This window comes from Merops nubicus, unplaced genomic scaffold (genome assembly GCF_000691845.1).
Source record: "Merops nubicus isolate BGI_N331 unplaced genomic scaffold, ASM69184v1 scaffold7666, whole genome shotgun sequence".
Lineage (NCBI taxonomy): Eukaryota > Metazoa > Chordata > Aves > Coraciiformes > Meropidae > Merops > Merops nubicus.
The window spans coordinates 8,191-29,007 of NW_008616877.1; the positions used below are offsets into that span (position 1 = coordinate 8,191).

The 20,817-nt window shown below is 37.1% G+C and overlaps 1 protein-coding gene across 1 annotated transcript in view; it reads right to left on the minus strand.

Moving 5' to 3' along the window:
* Window positions 1-1,113: 1,113 nt before the first annotated feature.
* Window positions 1,114-20,817, minus strand: part of LOC103775500 (coiled-coil domain-containing protein 91-like) — a gene marked incomplete at its 3' end in the record, with an annotated part of 38,634 nt that continues 18,930 nt past the window's right edge. The window contains exon 6 of the mRNA XM_008942958.1: window positions 1,114-1,191. Coding sequence (XP_008941206.1) covers window positions 1,114-1,191 — 78 coding nt within the window. The remainder of the gene's footprint in view (window positions 1,192-20,817) is intronic.

The window sequence follows — 20,817 nt, forward strand, 5'->3', positions numbered from 1 at the left end:
TAACTTTTCTTAGGGATGGAAACTTTTGAAACTTTTTTCCAGATACGTTCTCCTTAGATTAAATTAGTATAAGTTGTCTGGATGGAGGCAGACAAATTTCATATTCCAGGATGTGAGGGCTAAAAGACAATGCTGAGACGTTTCTTACCTCATTATCCAGGGAAATCTCTCTCCCTTACCACTGAGCCCTTCTGCCTGATATTCCTGCTTTCAGGAAGTTTAAACCACTGTGCAGCTGGGCCTTGTTGTCCTCCATGCCAGATCATTCCTTGGTCATGAATTACTGTTGCTGAGCAGCTACAATTTAAATTTCCTCTTTGCTGACTACATCATCACGTTCGTGTTCCCAGCTCACAGTTGCCTACCAGATCTTATGCCTCCCTTCTTATTCTCAAAACCAACCTCCTTTTCCATTTCCCATTACCTGTCTTTTTTTTCCCCAGACAGATCTTCTTTATTAAGTCTACATTCTCAAAACCAACCTCCTTTTCCCATTACCTGTCTTTTTTTTCCCAGACAGATCTTCTTTATTAAGTCTAATTAGAATTCCTAGCTTTACCTACTCCTCCTAACTTGAATCAGTTTTTGTCCTCTGGGCATTTCTTACTGGAAAGTTTCCATAACAGCACAGACGACACAGATTTATCCTCCATGGTGACATCAAATTCTTTCATTTTGCCAGCTGAGAGGAATTAGTGTAGTCCTCAAAGTAAAGAAACCCAAGATAACATGGGGATGAGGAGCACTGCTGAAAGATAAATCACCTCCTGGCCAGGGAAGATGGCAAAGGGGTAAGAAGGATTATATATATACGGTGACCAATGACCAAATACTGCATAACTTACCTTGTTATGTAGATGTGACTGAGGTTTTTGTTTGTTTGTTTTGAAGTTTCATAACTGAAAATGGCTAACCTAGTTGATTTGAGATTTCCCAAAGTGTAGAGTGAGAACAGATGTCATGCAAAATTTCAGGCCAACAGAAAAGACAGTCTTAAAGTGAAAGAGCTTGAGCAATCAAAGTAAGCAGTACTAAAGAAGACTCCCTGTAGTGCATACTTACTATTATACTGCTACAATATTATTTGGAAATTGTGTTATCTTGGCAACTCACCTTGAATTCTTCAACAATAATACTCAAAGCTTCATGTCCAGCTTTTCTCATGTCTTCTAACTCCTGCTTATGCTTTTCCTGTAGAAAAAAACATGGAAAAACTATATAAAACATAGGCACCCAACATAATTGCAATTAGGAGAGTAAAGACCAATTATTTTCCTGATTCTTGGTATCTTTCATGAAGGAATGCATACATCTTGGCTCTTCAGATATTATATATACGTGCTCAACTCAAGTATTAAACTTTATTAGTCCCCATATCATTCTAAATCATTCTCCAAAGTTTTTTTTTTACTTTTTCTGTTACTCTGATTCTTCTGGTTTCTTGGTATACCTTTGGCAGGACTTCCAAATCACTCTTTTAGTAAATGTTATTTACCACTTACATTAATAAAAAGATTGAAATCTACTAGTATCAGATTCAGTTTCCTCATAAGAGCACACCCTGCTCCTATTCATCACATAGCTCCTTTTTTATCTTTGTTCATTAAAAGGCTCCCAACAAAGTCTTCATGCATAAGACATCATGAATATATTTTTCAAATAAAGCTCTACTCTACTTTTTATTTTGTTCACAGCATTATGCAAAAATAACATGGTCATGAACATGCCAACATTTTTCCCTTTACATACAAATGCTTTCCTGTGGTTTGCCCTCTGAGTCTGTGATGAGAATGCCTCATTAGACTCTCATCAGCACTTCATGTTTATCAATGAGCAGCACTACTTTTTCACATCAACAATTAGTAAGAAGATTATAAATTTTCCCTCCTCGCTCATTCTTTGCTTCAGGCATCTGTTCTTACATGAGCTGGTTCAAGAGGTCATAGGGGCTTGAAATCACCTTGGAAAGCTGGTGCAGAGAGCAGAAATGCATCACAAATGTTACCTTGCAGTGATTACAGGGCAAAGCCATACACAACTTACACTACATATTTATTGCTTTTTGGATGGACCTCAAGTAGAAATTAATTCATACAGTTCCATGCTTTCTAAGATCTGTCTGTTTGAAATACAGCAAAACCTAGCATCCAAAAATCATGTTCAATTTTATTGTCAAAGGTCATGCAAAATCATTGTTTAAAAAATGTATGTCTGTAACTGTATTTGATTAGCCATTTCTACTCTGTCATTCAGTTCCTTTCTCCTGAAAGCAAAAAGTTGGAAATTATAGCTCTAGAAACTTCTCATGGTCAGCCCAATATAAGGAGACATTCAGATTCTCTTGAATAGAATGTTGGATTTTTCAATGAAGTTGCACAAGAACAATTGATATGAAGCAGAAGAAGTGAAGATGAAAATAGTTTGACCTGTAAATAAACTACCACATCAGATAACAATACACATCATCTGCATACATCAGCTTTATCATGTTGTGATGCATATGCATCACTGACACTACAAATTAGATAGACTCAGATGCTGTATACTTAAAAGAAAAAGGCATTGAGATAGAAATATTTTTACAGCACAATACTACAGAATTGGTACAAGGAGGAAAAATGCAATCCTGTGCTTAACTTCAAAACTTCACAAACCATTAACAAATGTATTCTCTGTGAAAAGTGAATGCAGAGGGGAAAACAGGAGGAAAATGTAATTATTATGATAGCATATCCTGGATTAGATATAAAAAAAGCTATTTGTATAGAAATAAGAAGTTAATGGTCATTAATAATTCTATGTAAAAAAGAAAAAAAAAAAACAACACACCAACAAAGAAGAAGCCAATAAAACCAAAACTGAAGAGAAAGCACTCCATGTTGAAAAAAGCCATTAAATGAGAAGAGTTAAACCAGTTAGATTTCCATCTAAGGTCTGTCAGAACTACCTGGGATCCAACAAAGAGATGTAGTCCATCAACTCTGTTGGCTGAGGAAGGAACGTATTTTGTTATGGTAGAAAGTATAGTGGCTCTCAATAACATTACCAGGAAAATCAAGACAAAAACCAAAAGATGCAGTTTGTCCTCTTACAATAAATCTTTCAAGGTTTTCAGAAGTGGCAACTTGTTTGAAGTCATGTACTATATGTGAACTTGTAACATGAAGTAAAGCATCAACACCAAGGTGTCACTACCAAGGTGAAGATTTCACCCAACACATTTCAGAGTACTTACTTTCTTAAAATATTTCCCAAAACCAAGGAAAACAGTCATTAGTAAAGAACTGATAGTAAAGCATTAGTTTTGTTCAGGCCAGGTCTAGCAAATCCTTGTAACATGTGATAAGAAGACCCAAAGTCACTTCACGTAACACATTTTGGAACTGTATGCATTGATTTACTGTCTAATAATGAAGAGACTTCACAGTTCCCAAGTTTCATGATTTGGCTATCAACACAACAGAAACGTTCCAAGAACAGCAGCATACCCATTTGATGAACAATAGTCATGTCATTTTTTCACAAATCCTCAATAAAATATGTACCTTCCTTAGGAAAATGTGTTTAATGAAGTCATGCAACTACTTTCAGAATTATTACTCTGTTTGTAAGAGAAGCTCTACGAAAAGTTCTGAATGGCGTAGACCTGAAATTAAAATCTAATATTCATATTTCCCATCAAAGAGAGAAGAATTTTGTGTTTTCTGGTTCTTGTAGAATTTTCTTGTATGGTTTGCATGACTTTGGAGAGGTTTTTAAAGAACATTGTTGTTCTCTTTACTTAACAAATGCTTTTAAGACAGGAATCAAACAAGAATTGAGAAGTTTGAAATTTAAGTAAAATCATCCTCAGAAGACTTTCACACACACCCACCCTTTGTGCCTTGTGCCAGACAGAAAATCACATCAGAATGCTGAGAGTAATTAAACATAAATTTGGAAGACAGAGGGGTTTATTTTGTGATCAAAATATACATAGTTGTTCCAAAGAGAATGAGTCATTTCTGTGTGGACACAGTCGAGAAGTGACAAGCAATTCATTGTTCAATGGTTATCAATATTTCAATTTTTTGTTTGAGTTTTTTGACTCTTATGTAAGGAAGTATGTCGTTGTGAACAATTTATGCATAAGAATACAGGCTTTAATGCTATGAAATTCACAAACTTATCAAGTAAAATGAATTATAAGGATGAGAAAATAAGATCAAACTTTGAAAGTTTTCTTACAACCTAAAATCCAAGTGACTCATGACTCTTGCTTTTCTTTTTTTAGGCTCCTGAGAGTGAAACCACTGTAGGGGCAGGTAGATCCTCATGCCTGGTGAGCTTCTGAGAGGCATGGTTCCCAAGGATGCTGCTGGGCAGAGAAGCCTTCTGAAAGGACTGTCACAACATGAAGGGTTACTGACCAGTGGCCATCCAGCTGCCTGCCACTGCCTGACAACTGCATCTGCACTTCTTTCACATCTTTAAGCTAAACTGCTTCCTAAATCAGTTCAGTCTTATGCAACCATTGTTAGCATAAACAGCATAATAATTTCACAATCCTATTTTCATAGCAGGCATAACTAACACATCAAAAAAAAAAAGCAAACAAAAAAAACCCCAAACCATAAAAACATTAACATTTTTAAAATAACTGAAGAAATTAAATTTATATCATGCCTACTGAACTTACAACATTTTCTACACTGGTATTTTTTTTCCCAACTGATTTTTCTCTTGCGATCAGAGCCAAGGAAATTTAATTTAATTATTCCTCTTTTTTTATTGTGTTATCAAAAATCACAATTTATAATATTAAAAAAGATCAAAGCAGTAATGCACCAATAAAGCAAAAGTCAGTACATTCAGAAGGAGGAAATCAGTTCAGGAAAAGATAGCAAATTTTTGCCCACTTTCATAAAAAATCAAATGTGCCCCACAAAATAAAATGTACTAATGCAGGAGGGCAAACTCTTCTCTGCAGATAATTAAATTAGAAGACAAATTTCAAATCCATCTTACACAGTTTTTCTATATACAGTTACATCAAGATTCTTCATAATGGACTCAATTCTTTCATTACATCAAGATTTTCCTTTCCACAAAAAGAATCAGCTCTTTTTTTTTCTTTCAAAGCATCATTTAAAAAATAATAAATAACATTAAGTATTGTTATGATTCTGTTAAGAAACTGGTAACATCTTATTTGAAGATATACATTTCTTCCAATTTATTAAAGTATATAGAAAACAAAATATTACTGAATAAAACAGAACTAAATCACTGAAGACTGGAGTTAAACATGACGAGACTCAGTCCATAATGGTTAATTAATATACACACTAGAGTGTGCTATTGTATACAAAATACAGATTGGTCACTATTTCTGTTCATGTGAAATGAGAATGGGAGCTCTCCAGAACTCAGCCTCAGGAGTGCCTCCAGGTCTACAGCAAAGCAGCTACTTTTCACTCTGGTCATGTCACTTATATCCTAGTGAAAGATACAGATGAGAACCTAAAGATAAGGACAAACATTTTTATAGAAAGGAAAAAGATTCTGGATTTCTTTATATAACCAAAAGAGCACGCAGTATGCCCAACCCTGAGGTCACCACAGGAACCATGGAGATAACTATCATTTATTTTACACAAGCAAATATCATTGCTACCTAGAGTATACAACAATAGAAGACCTTGAAGTGAATAATGAAGTGAGGTAGCAAAGAAACCTTCCTGAGCAACTTCCTAATATAGTGGTGAGGACATTTCCTGCTGAGCTGGAACTGCACTGAGCCAGAGCTGAGTGAGTGTGAATGGATCAGTCTGCTGGGAGACAACATGACTGATGACATGTGAAGAACTATCTACAGAAAATAGAATGGAAACACCCATATATGCCCAAAACTGAAACATAATTATAGTTCCCATACCATATGTAACTAAATTCTTCAAGTATCTGCTGTGTGTGACACGGATCTCTACCCTGTCACATTCAAGACATTAATATTGTGTGAAGAAGCAACTATACTTTCTATCTGCTCATTTATTCTACAGGATGTAAATACAGAGACTCTCCACTGAAGAGGACATTAAACTGGAAAAATAAGAGCTACCACACACAGAGAAAAAAAATCTGTTAATTAATACTAAGTGTTCTTAGTATTAATTTACATTTTGCTAGCAGAACCATATGATATGGTAAATAGCACAGGGCGTTTGGCTCAGGAAGCCTTCTCTGCCTGACTTCAGGTTTCTAGAACATTATATAGGCAGTTAGACCTTTGAGATAGAGTGACAACTGTGCTAGGGCATCTTATGCCACTGATGGTTCCCTGCTTCTCCACACAAACCAAATGATGGGACACAGCAGCAAGAGAAAGCAAAGAAAAAGAGCAAACAAGAGAACAATCTCAGGGAAGCTCACAAAAGAGACTATTTCCACTAAATAACACATTAGGACATTCTCATGTCTTCTATCTCAAGAGCATCAGTCTTCAGATTAAATTAAATTCCACTATTATCCATAAAGAACGAATTATTAAGTTGGAAAGGGTTGCCAGCTGTCATCAGTAGCTACTCATACTGGAGCCAGTTATAATACTCAACACAATTTCATATACTACATATATTTAAAAATATATTTTTGTATTAGTCTATTACATTATACCATATTACCATATATAAATATGTATGAAAAAAAAACACACAAGAAGAGTTTTCCTTCTTTCTCTAGATAGGAAATTGACCTGCAGACTACAAAGGGACAGAAAAAATACAGAAGATTAGGTTAAATCAAGAAGTAAAAAGTCATGCATAACTGCCAGGAGGTGTGTGTGGATGAACATAGAGCTCCTGGCAAAGCTAAAAACAACCCTAGAATCTATACCCAGGTTGGAAGCAAGGACGTGTAAGCTGGGAGGAATAGAGACATTGTCCAAGCATGCAGTGATGAGGTACAGAAAGCCAAAGCCCATCTAGAATTGAATCTGGCAAGGGATGTCAAAGACAAGGGCTTCTGTCAGTAGAGAGGACAGAAGGAAGGCTAGTGAAAATGTGAGCCCACTGCCGAAGGAGATGGTGGACATGGTCACAGAAGGCATGGAAAAGGATGAAGTCCTGAATGCCTTTACTAGCAAGAGCAGCCTTCAGGAATCCCAGAGACCAGGGGAAAGTCTAGAGCAAGGACAACTTACTGTTATTGGAAGAGGATCATGTCAAGAAATGCTTAAGCAAACTGGACATAATGAAGTCCATGAGGTCTGATGGTAGGTACCCACAAGTGCTGAGGGAGCTGGCTGATGTCATTGTGAGACCTCTCAATACTCTTAGATGGATCATGATGAGTGGAAAAAGTGTCTGACTGGAGGTAAGAAAATGTCACTCCCATCTTCAAAAAGGCTGGAAGGAAGAAGGACCCAAGGAACTACAGGCTGGTCAGCTTCACCTCAGTAGCTGGGATGGTATATGGAGCAGCTAATGCTGGAAACCATCTCTAGTCACAGGAAGGACAAGAGAGTCACCAGGAATAGTTAGTATGGGTTCACCAAGGGGAAGTTCATGCTTGATCATCTTCTCTTGTGAAATGACTGGCTTGGTAGACAAGGGGAGAGCAGTGGACATTGCTTGAACTCTGGTAAGGCCTTTGACACTGTCTCCTCTATGATCCTCACAGAAAGGCCATTGAAGTGTGGGCTAGATAAGCAGAAAGTGATGTGGACTGAAAACTGGCTGAACTGCCAAGTGCAGAGGGTGGCAATCAATGGCCTAAAATCCATACCTGGAGGTCAGAAACTATCGCTGTGCCCCTGAGGTCAGTGCTGGGTCTGATCCTGTTTAATACCATCATTAATGCCCATCTGGGTGACAGGGTAGAGTGTACCCCCAGCAAGTTTGTAGATGAGAAACTGGGAAGAGTGGCTGATCTGCCAGATGGTCAAGCTGCCATCCAGAGGGACTTGGCAACTTCTTGTGAAAAGTAACCTTCTCACAGCCAAACTCAGGACACCAAACTCACACTTCTTAAAAATAGATGCTAAATTCATACGTGAGAGAAGAAAGATAGTCTTGCTTCCCTCCTTTGCAAGCAAGACATAAGATGGACAAAAAGAAAGGACAATATTTACTTCCTAAATCTGTGTTCAAGAAGTTTAGCTTGATTAGGAATGATGACCACCTCTAGATGTCTGTTATCAAAGAAGTTCCAGTTGTACAGCATTTGTAACAAACACAAAAAAAAAAACCCAAACCCTACAGCCTAGATACAGTCTCACATGTCTGAAGAGTCTCCCCATGTGAAAACTGCAACATGCATTTCCTTATTTATCTAGGGGGGTAGGTGGAAAATCTAATCAATTAAAAGGATGATATATTTAATCTATTCTCTTCCTCTAAGCAAAGAAGTCTCTTAAATCAGTAAAAATCAACTTTTTGTTTGTTTGTTTATTTAAGACAGGACATATTAGATCTTAGAATCATAGAATCTTTAAGGTTGGAAAAGACCTCTAAGATCATAAAGTCCAACCATCACCCAACACTCCCATGACCACCAAATCATGTGTTGAAGTATCACATCCACATGTTTTTTGAACACCTCTAGGGATGGTAACATTCTGAAAAAAATCAGCAATGCTAAATACTGCCTTAAGTTACTTATAGGTAAATAAAAGATATGCCATCTAATAAACTTTTAACAAATGTTATTATTGTAGAAATTAGTCACAAAAGGCAAATTGAATCATACAGAGAAATATTCAATATTCTAAATCTGTACTGGAAACAACAAAAAAAGTAAAGATATTCTAAGGGGAATAAAACCAGAGATTCTTGACAGTGATCTGCCTATTTTACTTATTTCACACACTCCATTTATTTCTCAGTCTTATTGATAACAACACTTAAGAAATTGTGAGAAAGATTCTCTGAGGAATCATACCATTTTCTTTGCAACAGAAGTCAGGTCTTTTTGAAAGCGAAAGGGCAGAGTATTAATTGAAGGATGAAAAAAGAAGTTGGGGGCAATGTTATAAAAAATTATTAAGTCAAATCTGGCCTTCAGCTGAAACTTTAATTTACTTTAGTTGAAGCTGCATGTGGATATGCAAAGCAGAACATTCCCAGTATAGGAAGTCTTCCCTAGTAACAGAAACAGAGATAAAGTGACATGAGCAGAATTAACATGGATAAAATCTTATTTTTGTTTTCTTAGACTCCTTCCTTTTCCTGTTGACTCAGTTTGAGAACTGCACTCTTGTCCAGGGCTTGCACATGCATACCTTGGAGGCAGTGACTGACTGTTCCATTACTGTATCTAACACTCATTCACTCTCTATATCTTTTTCACTTTTGTCATTATTTTATTTCTAGAATACTCTTCCCACCCTCCCCCTCCAAAGATGGTAAAATCATGGTTCTATCTTCAGAAGATTTTTCTGTTTTCTGTTTGCCCAGCAAGGTGGTGGAGGCCCCATCCCTGGGGACATTCAAGGTCAGGCTAGATGAAGCTTTGAGTAGCTTGACCTAGTTGGAGATGTCCCTGCTTATGGCAGGAGGGTTGGACTAGATGACCTTTGGAGGTCCCTTCCAGCCCAGACATTCTATGATTCTATAAAAAAGAACAGAGATGACACTTTTTCACCAAAATATCAAGAACTCTCCTGTTGCTGCAGAAGTAAGAGGGAGAAGGAAAAGGAGTCTAATTTGGACACAGATACCACCTCCTCAAACTAAGACCATACATATTCTGCCCCTTTCTAGAGTCCCTCAGTTCCTTCCTACAAGCCAGCTGGCAGGAATACAGAAACAAGCTCATGCTTTCTTTGTAGTAGAAGACAAATTAAAATGTAAATAGATTTTACAAGCCTGTAGCACTAGGACTCAATCTGATGGAAAGCTTTAGCTGTATTTTAACTTTGTTTGAAACTGCTTGGTATTTTACACTACGTCAGACCTCCCACAGATTGGCTAATTCAGCTGAAAAAAAATCACAATAAAGACATGTTCTTCTTCTGAGCAGCTCCTCTCTTCAGAGGGGCACAAACATTGCTTCCAGTAAGGTTCATGGCTGAAAGTCTCTTCAAAAAGTGAAAGCAAATCCTTCTGGAACATAGCCTTCCTCAACTGGATGCAATCAGATTTATTAAGTATATGTAAAGGCTTTTAAAAGATTGGTGGCCACATTTAGGAATCTAAAAGCAGTACAGCAGAGATTAAAAAAATAAAAATATCAAAAAAGAAATTCAAAACTTCTTCCTACTATTTGGTTTCTATTGTGTGATGAAAGATTAATCAGTTATGGCAGTGATTGGTATAGGATAAGATAACTTAATTGGTGATGACAGGACAGGAATATGTTGAAAGTTTAAGAAATGGTGTCATAGGTATTGCAACATATCAGAGCTGCTATTTTTATTTAATAAATATTCAGTTCTCAAAAGAATGTGCAAGCAAAGACAAACAAGCCTGATGTAAGGGGGGGGGCAAGTACCACTAGACCCTCATCCATGTGAGAACTATTTAATGAAAATATTATGTGAAATATGAGATACCTTCAGACTATTCCTGTAGTTTTTATTACAGGAGAACTCCAATATCCTCTTTCTCCCTGCATGCAAGATATCCACTGCATTTTTGGCTGAATACCATGAAGCCTTGAATACTTTTCCTCAGTTAACACCAACACCATACTTTTAGTAAATAACAACAGTGTAGGATATCCAAGACATGCTTCATCTAGCTTAAAACAATAACAGTGAATGTGGCAAATTGACATGAGGCTAAAATGAATCTTTACAAGCAATGAGTCTAAGTCCCATTCACTGAAGCAACTTCTCACCACTCCAGCTGGATACAGCTGTTTTCTGGCTGGTCACCAGGGGTTTCTGTGCAGGTAATGGAATTCCCAGGTGGCAGAGAAATGATCACTCCATATGAAACCCAGGAATTGTTCTCTTTTAATGACCAAAACTACAGTTGTCTCTACTTACAAGGGGGAAGTTCCCAGGTGAAGCAGATCCAAGGGAAGTGATAAGAATATTGAAAAACACCTGAGAAACAGTAGAAGACAAAAGGAAAGGAGGCAAAATCTCCCTAAAGGAGCTAATTTAATCATAAACTAGTACAAAACTGCTTGTGTTCAAGGTGAAGTGTTTAGCACAACTCACTATTAAAAACATCAATGAAAATTGCAACTGCTACATAAAAAAACTCCATGAGATTAAGTATTCCTTAAGAGAAAGGAGCATCAAGTGCCATTTTACTTACAAAACTAATTACAAAAATTATACTATCATAGAACTATAATAACAAGAATATCTTAGTAGTTCTAAATAAAAGTTATTACATATTACAAAGAGTTGTTTGTGGTTTTTTGTTTTGTTTTTTTTTTGGGGGGGAGTTATGTTGTTGGCTTTTTCCAAACAAAATATTTCACAAAACACTACCACAAAATAAGGGAATAAACTGAAATATTGACTAAAATTATGATTTGGCTCACGAAGATGGAAACAGGTATCTCTTTTTCTTCTTTTTCACTAACAAGAAGGCTCTTCAATCTTACAAATTACTTTTCCAGTTATACAGTTTGAATATAAGGGAGGTCCAGAATATTTTTAATTATTTCTTGCTTATGAGCTCAAACTCTGTTTTCCCTTCTAAGATTCCCTGAATTTACTTAGTCTTATTTCAAAGTCTCTACTTAGCAGATGAATGGAAATTTGCTTTTCAGTGACACACTCCTTTCTACATACTTACCTCCAAACTCAGTCTACACCCTCAGCCCTTGGAAAGCCTAGCACAGGAACTCTGATTGTTCTCCCCACATAAAAAGGAACTACATTAAGTGCACAGTTACTAGCTGAAATTATTCTTAATATGTACAAAAATATTATATTACATGCAGAAATGAAGAATTGCTCTCAGTCCTTTATCACAGCATCGTGGATTATTTTTTAAACATTAATGAGACATTTTCATATTTTAAGTTTAATTTCATTATGGTAGTTACTTCTGGAAATTAATGTTGATCATCCTAAACAATTATTTGCTTGAGGACGCTTAAATTTCTAATGCATACCCAAAACCAAAATATTGTCTGTCTAACAAAACATGTAAGTAATAGGTTTATTTTTAAGGAATTGCATAGGACTGGGAAGGTCTGTTTATGTCAACATCCTTCAGGTTTAGGAACAGATGTTCTAGTTTTCATTAGTATCAGTTTCCTTTCAATGATAAAACTTTAGCCAAAAAAAAGTAAGAGTTTTCAGTAGTTTAAATACATGCTTATTTTAAATGTCACATGCTGTTCTGGACCTCCTAAGCCTTTAATGAAAAAAATTATACAAGTCTGAGAGGCAAATCTGTTTATTTGTTCTTTAAAAATAGTAACAGTAAAGTAACTAAAAGTAATTAGTGTCACTATGGTTATCTACAAGCAGAATCAAAGATAACTAAGAATACACACTGGAAAACTGCTTTGACCTAATAAACATATATTTTTATTTGAAGAAAAAAAAAAAAAAGGAAAAGCAATCTAGTTATGTTAGTGGATAATTAGAGATGACTTTTACTTTTCCTTATCTCCTCAATCTCCCAAACATTATTTCATCATTTAAAGTTTCTCATATTCAGATAGCAGTTTTAAAACTTTGATTAGAAAGTTGCTATATTTATATTCTGTAGTGACCACTGCAATAACTAATGCTTTCCCACTGTACTGCATGCTTAGTCCTTTATCCACACTTGTAAATAATAGCTCTGAAATAAAACAATAAAATAAATTTTAAAAGAATTTAAGAGGAAAGCATAAAAGCAAGGGAGTAGAATCTTTTCTTAACTGAAATAAAAAGTTATTTTTCCTCATACTGTGGAAAAGTAATTTAGAGGAAAGATGACATCAAAGCTGGGGGGGTGGGGGGAAAGCTGGCCAAAAGATAAACAGCTCTGAAATAATTAATAAAATAGAGACTTTGAATAAAAATGAGTGTCTGAAAGAAGAGTACATAAAGTAACAGTAAAAAAAAAAAAATTAAAGGTGAAGAAATAAACATGAGGTATCTGGCACACAGTTGAAAAAGAGGTGGGCAAGGGATTGTTGCCATATCCATAAATACCTTTAACAGTTCAGCAAAAAGATGCATTGCTGTCTGTGAAAGTACTCTTTCTGAAATTCCCCATTTTTGGTGTTCCATAATTTTAAGCCCTGTTGTGACCTGTGAAATTTCCTGGAATCTCATTTATAAATTTAGTTGCAGGTAGATAACTTCTTTTTCACACTTATTTTTTGTTATTAACATTCTGTCTCCTCTATGTCTGCACCTAAAACCAATCTAAATATTTTCTTAGATGTTATTTAACAGGATGTAAGCCATAAATTGGTTTTGTATGAAAACATATATTTTCTAGTACTGCAGCCACAAAAAGCACCTACCTCCAAGACCTGTTTCCAGTCTTCTGCAGAACACTTTTTCTAGAATCATGAATGCACTCTTCTGGGAGGAAAGACCAGGAAGGCAACAACAAGGTGTTGCCTCTCATATGAGAGAGGAGCTGGAATGCATAGAGCTTTATTTTGGGGTAGGTGATCAGTGAAGAACTTATGGGTCAGGATCAGCAGGCAGACATCGCTGTGTCTGCTTGCTATAGAACAGATGGTCTACAGGAAGATGATGAAGGTGAAGCCTTCTTCAGACAAGAGGGAAAAGTTAACACATTCACAGGCCCTGGTCATCAGGGATGCTATTCATTCCAGTATTTCCTGGAGGGACAATACAGCAATCCAGGAGATTCCTGGGGCACACTGAGAACAACTTCCTAACACAGTCGGCTGTGGAGCAACCTCTGAGGCACCATGTTGGACCTGATACTTAAAATGTGGAGGATTGTCTAGTGATGGGAAGATCCGTGGCAGTCTGCCTTGGCTGCAGTGACCATGAGATGGTGGAGCTCAGGAGAGAGGAAGAAGGGCAAAAAGCAGGCTTACAACACTAGACTTCAGGAGAAAACACTTTGATCTCTTTGTGGGTCTGCTTAGAAGAATCCCATGGGATACAACCCTAGAAAGGAGGCTCCAAGAGAGCTGGTTGCTCTTCAAAGATCTCCTCCAAGCTCAAGAATGGTCCATTGTGACAAAGAGGGAACCAAGCAAAGACAGCAGGAGGCCTGCACAGATGAACAAGAAGCTCCTCACTAAACTCTGGCATAAAAAGGAAGTGTACAGGAGGTGGAAGCAGAAGTCATGACTGTTGTTTATTTATACTTTAGCAATACTTTTGACACTGTCTCCCTTTATATTTGACACTGCCTCATCTTTATAGACAAGCTCACAAAGTATGGGTTAGATAAGTAGACAATGAGGTGGACTTCAAGCTGCACGAATGCCAGTGTCCAGAAGGCTATGATCAGTGACAGAAAGTCCACCTGCTAACAAGTGGTGTACCATGGGTCAATACAGGGGCAAATACTGTCTAACCTCTTCTTTAACGACCTGGATGATGGGGTGGAATGCACCTTCAGCAAGTTTACCTGGAGGAACTGGTGATACAACTATTTACCCGGCCATTCAAGTGGGTCCTGGACAGGCTAGAGTTTAACAAAGGGAAATTCTAAATCCTGTACTAGGGCAGGAATAACCCCATGTGCCACTACACACTGAGGGTCAATGGCAAGAAAGCAATTTTGCAGAGAACAACCTGTGGACACCAGTAAACAACTAGTCCACTAGTGTACTGACTATACCCCTCAGCCTGGTATCAACCACAAACATGTTGAGGGTGTACTCAATCCCACTATGTCATTAATGAAGGTATTAAATAGTACTAGTACAGTCCTAGTCCTAGTCTGGGCTCTTGAGGAGCAACCACGTGTTATTGGTTTCCATTTGGACATTGAGCTGTTGACTGTACCTCCTTGGAGATACTGCTATCCAGCCAATTCTTTATACAACAGTCCATCCATCAAATCTGTTTCTCTCCAATTTAGAGACAAGAATCTTGTGGGAAACTATCTCAAGAGGTTCCTTCCAACTGCAATGAAATAAATGCTTTAGATGGAATTTTTCTACTTTATCACAACTACTTTAGAACAGATTTTTCAAACTAAGAAGCAATAGGCAGGGGAAGCAAAAAGTTCACTATAAAGTATCACAGCAAAAATATAACTGACATAACTGTCAAACACTATCAGAGGTTTTCTGTGAGTCACTAACCTTTTGGCTGACATTTATTAATTGAGGTAGCACTGAGTTCTCATGTTCTTTATTGCCAATGTCACAATCAAAAGCAGCAGTCAGTCACAGCAGTACACCATCTACTCCAGGCCAAGACTTTGAATCAACTTAAGACTTCAATTTCCATTCAGAAATACAAGACATTTTCAAATGTAAGAGACTTAGGAGGATTCTTATGTGAAACAGCTTATCAATTGCTATTTCAAATCTCAGTTAGGTTATATTAAAATTGCCTACATTATTTCTAGTATCCACGTGTGGCAAAACTGAAAGTCATTAAACCTGTTCAACACAGTGTGCAAGTGTAGAAGTGGTTACGTTTAACCTACTTCAGAAACAGAAATAGGAAAGACAGCAAGACAGTTTGGTATTTTTGCTGTTTACATGATCCAGATGTCTGTCATGCCTAAATCTCCAGAGTCAGCTCAAGAAGAGAAAAATCTGTTTCACAGCCTATGGTTGAGTTGCTCCTTCCTCAATCTTAACTGAAGTTAAGGTGAAAATACTTAAAATATAATCTGTAGCACAAAACAGGCTACAGCTATTGTTTTTTTTTATCCATATATATAAGTATATATATTCACTATCATATCATATGTACACACTGTCACATTTCAGTAAAGGAAAACAGTAACTTTTCTCTTGAATCCATATAGAGATGTTGGACAGAAAAATAGCTCAGAAAAGCATAATTTCTTCCTTTCAATTACCAAGTTCAAAGCTTTGTTGTAATAAACACACCAAGGTATACTTGCTTTGCCCACAGAAGGAAATGTCAGCCCCTCCCTGCTTCATCAGTTTCTCTGGAATGGAAACAACCTTTGCAGTCAAAATTATTCAAAATTAAATTCAAAGGTGAACTGCAGTTTGAAGAAAAAGCATGATTACTCGTGCTGCATTTCAGCTTTGGTGCGGTAAATGGGCAGCTTTGTTGGGTTTGTGCCATGGTGGTTTTGGTAGCAGGGAAGTGGGCTACTGGCACAGCTCCTGTAAGAAGCTTCAAGAAGCTCCCCTGGCTCCAAGTTGGACCCACTTTTGGCCAAGGCCAAGCCTCTGTGATAACACACTTAAGAGGGGAAACCCTGTTGGGCAGGTTCCTTTGTTTTGGGAGGTTTTTTCTTTTCTTGAGGAGTTGGACATGGTAGAGACAACCACACGGACACCCAGGTCAGTGAGGAGCATGCAGGGGAGGCACACTGAAGCAGCCATTCCCCTTCTCCCAGTGGTGACAGGGCAGGCTGAGCCCTTGCAACCCTTAGGGATCAACAGTCGAGAAGAATCCCACCTGCAGCCCGTGGAGGACCCCACCCTGGAGCAGGGGACTGACCCAAAGAAGGCTGTGAGACTGAGGGAAGCCTGTGTTGGAGTAGTCCATCACTGGGAGGATTCAGGCCCATGGAAGGGACTCATACTAGTTGGAGAGGTTCATGGAGGACTGCCTCCTGGGGAAGGGCTGCATCTTGCCACAGGGGAAGACTGTGAGGAGATTTTCCACTGAAGAGGAAGGAGTGGCAGAAGCAACACAGAATGGACTGGGACTGACTGCAAGTCCCATTCCCTGCCCCCCCGTGCCAGTGGGGGAGAAGAGGAAGCAGAGCTGGGTCTGGGAAGAAAGGAGGGGTGGGAGGAAGGTGTAGTTAAAAACAGGTTGTATTTATCACTGTCCTACTTGTGCCAGTGAGGGAGAAGAGCTGGGTCTGGGAAGAAGGTAGGGATGGGAGGAAGGTGTAGTTAAGAACAGGTTGTATTTATCACTGTCCTACTCTGATTAATTTGGTGAACTGCTGGTAGTTTTGTCTAAGTTAAATTGAGTTTCTTTCCTCAAGCCAAGTCTGTCTCTTGTCCATAACCATAACTGGTGAGTGTGTCCTCTCTGTCTTTTGTCTTGACTCTCAAACCTTTTGGTTGCATTTTCTCCTCTACATCCCACTGGAAGAGGGTAGGAGTCAGCAAGTGGCTTTCTTCCAGCTGAGTGGCCTTGAACGACAACAGCTCAGCTTGTCAACAGACAAATTCTTGGATGTGATCTTCCATTGCTACCATTTATTTTATTTATTTATTTTTTTACCTAGAGTTATCCCCCCAAATAGAAAAACTGGTCTCTATCAAAACGAGGTTGTGGATGCCCCCTCCCTGAAGGTGTCCAAGGCCAGGTTGGATGAGGCATTGAGCAACCCAGTCTAGTTGAGAGACATCCCTGCCCACAGCAGGGAGGTTGGATGAGATGATCTCTAGGGTCCCTTCCAACCTAAGGCATTCTACAATCCTCTGATGTTAAAATACATTACAAAATATTATGAGGCTTAATACAATTCTGAAAGAAATGAAGCAGAGGGGACACAACAGTTAGGAGACATCACTTTAAATACTATAAGAAAGAGGAAAAAATAAAAAGGATGCATACACATAAAAACAGACCTCATCACATTATCTAACATTCTTTTTTCAACAACTTATGAATACAGGCAAATTTTTACATGTATTAGGTGTAAATTTTGAGATTACATTACGTTCATTTCCTAAACTGTATAAAAATCATTGTACAATTCTACTTAAAAGCAAAACTGTATGAAGAATCTAGCATTAACATAAAGTTTTAATTTTTATATACTTTATGAAGTGTTTTAAAGTTTTGAAGCATCATCTCCAAAACCAAGAAGACAGACATAACCAAACATGCATATTATCTTACATGACTGCGTGTGATGGGCCTAACATACAAAAATCCCCAAATGAACAGGCAATATTAATGAGAATAAACTCATCCCTCAGAATTAGGAGGGCAGAAACTAGCCCAAAATCTCAAGTGTACTTTTTCCTGTCTTTACTCAAAGTGTTTTCCTCATAATTTGAAACTTTATAATTTAAATGTGACAACTGCACAGGTACACAAAGGAAAATAAAAAAATAATCCCCAAATATCAACAGTTCCAGAAATAAATGAAACAACTTCTAACACCAGGAACGACTGTACTTAGGTTGTTACCATGCCATTTAATCCCAGCTAGATGTTAGTGCATGACTTAGTGAAGTTTCTTTGGATATGATATACTGACCTGTCAAAGTTTTCTTCTCCATACGCTTATTTTTCTAAAACATCATTTTAGAATGGAGTCTATCTGGCCTGTTTTTCTACACACAAAAATATCATTCAAAAATGAAATTGCAGCACTAAGCTAATTAATTTTCAACCATGACTTTTCGCAGCAAAAGGAATATTGCTACATAAAATAAGCACATTAAAGTAATTTTTTTTCAATAAATATTTAAAAGACATTCCCTAAAAAAAAAAAAAAAAGTGGAACAGAAACAAAGGACTCCAAAAGAAAACATTTTTGGTGTTTTCAAAACAACTATAGATTTGTTAAGTCAGAGGAATAGATGCCATTTGCCAAATGAAAAAAGGGTCTGCTTCAAAAAGAAGGATCACATCACATCAACTGTATTGTTCTTTGAAAAAACAGGCTGCTGAACTTCCAGAAAGGGTTGATGATGGGAAAAATGTGTATAACCACAACTAGAATTTTCCAGCAGCAACACATTACTTTAAATGTGACTATGTGGTAAATCAAAGAAATAGCAGAGGAGAAGTAAGATCCAGTTCTTTGTGAATCATCAAAACCAGTTGTCTGTAGATAGACCAAACACCAGAAGTCTTATCAGCCAAACAATCTGTCCAAAGAATTAAGTTCATACTCAGAGTGCTACAACCCAGGCACTATTTTTCCTTCTGAAATGAAATGTTCCTGCTCTGATTTGCAAATAAGAGAACATCACCAACTAAATGGAAGTATTCATTTCACTGTTGATGGGTTTTCACAGCATTAGGAATTAGGGTTTGATATTTTTTAAATGAGAAATTCATTAATTTCTACAACATACTGCAATGGGGTTGCAGCAAAAATTTAGATTTATAGGATTAAAATGACCAGTAATTCTACATTACAGTCAAAATCATGTATTACCAACAAGCATAAAATATATTGTAAATATGCAGTGCCTCACATTTAGAGGTGAGATGAGGTGTTAAAAGTTGAGTTCACTATATATGACTATGATCAGAAAAAGGGAAAAAAATAAGACTAACATACCAACAAAACCAAAACGAAACAGACACACGTTGCCATTTGCTTTCTTCCTCCCTAAATAAGCAAGGAATTATAATGCTAATGAATTTATGCAACTTTATGGTTGCAACACTGCACACAAGTCAAGAACACGAAAATCACACTTCCAACAGCAATTCTAACTCAGCTACTTTTTGTATATAAAGAAGTTAGAATTACAGCATGTTATTCTGCCTCTTAAACACAAGAAATACCAAAGTGGGAATGTGGGAATCATAACTCTAATTTTACCAGCTTATATGAATTCAATATCTCAAAGGGACCCTTAAATTAAATATCCAAACAACTCAGTAATACTAGTTAATAGCAATTTGTTTATTCTATTTATGAACCCACTGCTGCCCCTTTACTGTCTCTGGTTGTTGTACTAACATATGGAAATAACATTAAGAATGTGGAAATACTACACGCTCTGTTCAATCTTGATTTTTTTAAAGCTAATTTTATTATATGAAATACTGAACTTTTTACTTTTCCCTTTTACACAAGCATAAATGTGGTGTCATGGGGCGACAGTCTATTGTCCTCCATCTATTAAATGCTAACACTATAGCAAAGACTTGGAATTCTGCCCTGCCAATTAGGAACAGTGATTATCACTACCATTCAGTTCTTCCATTTTCAGTACTACCAAATTAAGTATAAGTTTTTTTTTTTTTACAGCTGCAATGAAGAATTTTTGTGACTGGTCTGGAACACCATTCACTTCACTCGATGATAACTCAACTCAAAGAAAATATCTGTAATATGTTTTATATTCCTACTTTATCAGAAAAAAAACTCAAAGTGTATTTTATTGAAACAATTTTGTGACACCAAAACATAACTGTTGCCCTTGACTGAGTCAGAAATCAATAGGAAATGGCTTAGTTTACAAATATTAATCAAATCTCTCAGAACTAAGTACAATAACTTCCTCCAAAAAGAAGTTAGTCTAGTCTAAAAATCACCTTGTTAAAGATCTGACCGGCTTTTATAACCTCCAGGTCAACTTTTGAGAGTCCCCTAGGTCACCAGTGCCAGAAGTCAGTTAATTAGCAAATATAAAGGTGCATGAAATAATCCATCCTCATGGAAAATACAGTTAGAACCATCTCATGAAGCATCTGTTTTACATATTACACTCAAATATTAACACAGAAATTTCATTTAAGGGAAATTAAGTCAATGCACACCTAATGTTTAGGATGCCAGAACCAGTTCACTTGGAAGTCTTACCCTGAGAGTTCCAAAAAGTTATGCTAGCCATGACTATAGGCTGCTTTTAAGCTTCTCAAGTCAACAGCACTAATAACCAGCTGTTTCTAGTGGGAAAAGAAATGCTAGCAAGACAGACATCTGTACTGCATAGCTGCCAGACTGACTCAGTGTGTGGCCACAGGTGTTGACCCTAGTGTTGTAGGAGCCAAAGGAGAAAGACAAAAGGAATTGGCATTAAAAGCTGTACTAACAGAAGGCATCCAATGTTCAGGTTTCAGGGAAG